At 35.9% G+C, this 2,958-nt stretch overlaps 1 protein-coding gene across 1 annotated transcript; it reads left to right on the top strand.

The window, feature by feature from the left end:
• Positions 1-343: 343 nt before the first annotated feature.
• Positions 344-1,478, top strand: LOC132785318 (mitochondrial dicarboxylate carrier). The gene is made up of 3 exons (XM_060791363.1): positions 344-606; positions 656-893; positions 946-1,478. Exons 1-3 carry the CDS (start codon positions 438-440, stop codon positions 1,406-1,408), a joined length of 870 nt encoding a protein of 289 aa, XP_060647346.1. The 5' UTR covers positions 344-437; the 3' UTR covers positions 1,409-1,478.
• Positions 1,479-2,958: the final 1,480 nt, after the last annotated feature.

Below are 2,958 nucleotides of genomic sequence, written 5' to 3'. Positions count from 1 at the left end.
TCTTAATATGAACATTGCATATTCGGTTCATTGGTTTAACGAGTGCAATGCAAGCCAGGCAAGAATTAAGTGATAATGTCATATGAATGTGGTTCAGGTTGTGTAAACATCGACTCGCTTTATTTACCAGGTGAAAAGTCACTCATCGTTGGCAAATAAATATATATATATTTAAGTTCAATTAAATTGAAAAACAGTCGAGCATAAACTTTGCCATGCAGCTATCGATTTTAAATATTAAATTCATTTAAATATACATATTCTTGTCAAGAGGATATTTAACTTTGTCGCATTCTTTTCTCTAATAAAAATGAATAAAATTAATACATATTTTTATGAGCATATATCAGCAAGCGTTGAAACTAGATTTATTATATCCAAAAATTTATTTAAAATGCTCAAAGATTTCTAGTTTTCCAAAAATTTTCGAAGTATAAATGGATGATCGGAGAACGGAGCGTTTACCGAGATGGTGGTCTGGAGGTGTTTGCTCCGCCGTGGCGGTCACTACAACACATCCTCTTGATCTTGTGAAAGTTCAACTGCAGACACAATCAGAAAAAGTTCCTGTAAGCCAGATTATTAAGAAAATATATAATGAAGCAGGTGAGGAGATAAGTGAAAAATAAATACATGCTCTGAATGGATTACGTAGGCATACTTGGGTTTTACAACGGCATATCAGCTTCGTGGTTCCGCCAGCTTACTTATACAACTACACGCTTTGCTGTATACGAGTTTGGTAAGAATTTCGTGGATGCTAATAATCTTGGAGCAAAAGTACAGCTAGCAACAATAGCAGGAGTAATTGGGGGCCTAATTGGGGTTCCTGGTGACGTCGTAACAGTTCGGTTACAGAATGATATTAAGCTTCCACCGGAGAAGAGACGAAAGTCAGTATTGTAGAAATCTGCAGTCATATAACATTGATTTATTGATTTACAGTTACAAGCACGTTTTCGATGGTTTATATCGTATTGCTAAAGAGGAAGGTATTAATAATCTTTTTCGTGGAGCAGTTCCAGCCGTATCACGTGCTGTGCTCTTAACAATTGGCACGAATGCAGCATATGATCAAGTTAAACAAATTCTAAAAAGTTCATTTAATATTAAAGAGGGCCTCCCACTTCACTTTCTCACATCATCGATAGCAGGATTTATTGGTACACTAATGACTCAGCCTTTAGATGTTATCAAAACAACATATATGAATGCAAGACCTGGCGAATTTACGGGAATAGGAGGCGTGACACTTTACATTGCAAAACAAGGCCCACTTGCTTTTTATAAAGGCTTTATTCCTGCCTTAATGCGAGTCAGCCCCAATACTATAATTACTTTTATGCTGTATGAGCAAGCCCGTTTACGATTTGGTTATTTACCTTTGGAGAAAAAACATGATAAATAAATAAATATATATAACGAACTTGGACGGTAATATTATGAAACGAAAATAATATGACTGAACATGATAATAATTTATTTGATATATTTATTTTCTAAGTATATCGCGAGTAATATAAGAAAAGAAAAACGATTTTTTTATGTTTCCTTCTGCTATTCTAGCTGTTAATTGTTGTATATTATTTGGTAGTATATTAAATGTAGAATAAGTGAAAAAAGTTATTGTGTTTGCTTTACTACTTTCATTATGCATACATAAACTCACTTTTGCTCCCCACTGTAGTTTCATATTTATGTTAAAGTAATTCTTGAATTAAATTCTATAATATTTTTTGTATAAAAACTTAAAACCAATAAAGCGACACGTGCCACATTCACTTTTGTAAGCTGAAGCCTCGACTGTCAGCAAATAAAATGAGTTCTTTTCTTTTTATTTTAATTACCATAAACAAAAAGAACTTTAATCATTTATCAAGCCAGTTTTTTTTTGTGGAGCGCGCGCACAGCGATAAATGCAATAAATCAAAGTAAGCGCAAACATGGCGGGTAAACAATCAAGAGATAATGTTAAGAATGAGTATGGGACAGGGGAATGGGAATGGGAAATTGACAGGGCCAATGACGATGAGTTGAGCTTATCGATAATAATATTGCCGAATAATGAGGATGAGTTAAGGCTTTAAGAGCCTCAACACTTGACTGCTTTTGTACGCACTCAAAAACTTCATTAATTTTGCAGTTTACCTGGCAACGAAGTTGGTTTTTTTTTTTTGGCTTGCTGTCATTTATTATTAATTTGTGTTTTATTGAGAGAACTGAAACAAATTTCATAAATGCGAAATTAAATAATTTGTCATTAAAGCTGCGTTTTATGCAAAAAAAGCTGCTCAGTAAAATCCTTGAAACAAAATCGCGAACAGAAAAATGAAAAAAAAATGTGAAACTAGAACAAATTACAACTACAATTGTAGCTGCTGGCAGGAGTCGCCGTCGTCGTCAATGGGAAGTGAGTCTTTAATTACTTGTAATTTGTTTTAATGCCACTTGAGAGCCATGAAAACGCTGGCTGTCGAGCGGATTAAGCAGCTGCCGTCGAGGGAGCGGCCAGCCAGCCAGCTTGTTGTAGCTGCTCCCAGGTACTCGTAAGGTTCGCCTAATCCTTGTCGCAAGCTGCTCATTTGATTTGATTTAGTAAGCAACTTAATTAAACTTTTAGCTCGCGCTGCAGGCAGGCAAACCCTAACAAGGCTCTCTCTCTGTCTCTCGTTCGTTCTCTGGAGCAGCTGCTTAGTTAACTGAGTTATGAAACAATTTGCGGGCTACGCAAATGTTACGTGTGGATATGTGATGCTATCCATAGTCTATATGGCATATAGTATGTGACCGAAATTGATCATTAAACATTAAAATCGAACATCGGCATGGCAAAAGCGGATTTCTTTACTTCCTCGGCAGGAGGCAGGAAAGCAAGATGGAGAAAAAGGAAGACGAGTGTGGAGGATAATTTCGTCAGAAACTCATTTCATTTAATGGGAAAGCGCGCTCAGGTTTATG

The sequence above is a fragment of the Drosophila nasuta genome, chromosome 2R, assembly GCF_023558535.2.
Source record: "Drosophila nasuta strain 15112-1781.00 chromosome 2R, ASM2355853v1, whole genome shotgun sequence".
NCBI lineage: Eukaryota > Metazoa > Arthropoda > Insecta > Diptera > Drosophilidae > Drosophila > Drosophila nasuta.
Note: the sequence above shows the minus strand (reverse complement) of the source record. Positions and strands in the feature narration are given on the sequence as shown.

What these genes read in the sequence shown, in the direction of transcription:
- LOC132785318 (XM_060791363.1), top strand. Translation starts at nt 438, where the DNA reads ATGGATGATCGGAGAACGGAGCGTTTACCGAGATGGTGGTCTGGAGGT. An exon ending in GAAAATATATAATGAAGCAG is followed by an intron (nt 607 to 655) that starts GTGAGGAGATAA and finishes TGGATTACGTAG; the next exon opens with GCATACTTGGGTTTTACAAC. An exon ending in CCACCGGAGAAGAGACGAAA is followed by an intron (nt 894 to 945) that starts GTCAGTATTGTA and finishes ATTGATTTACAG; the next exon opens with TTACAAGCACGTTTTCGATG.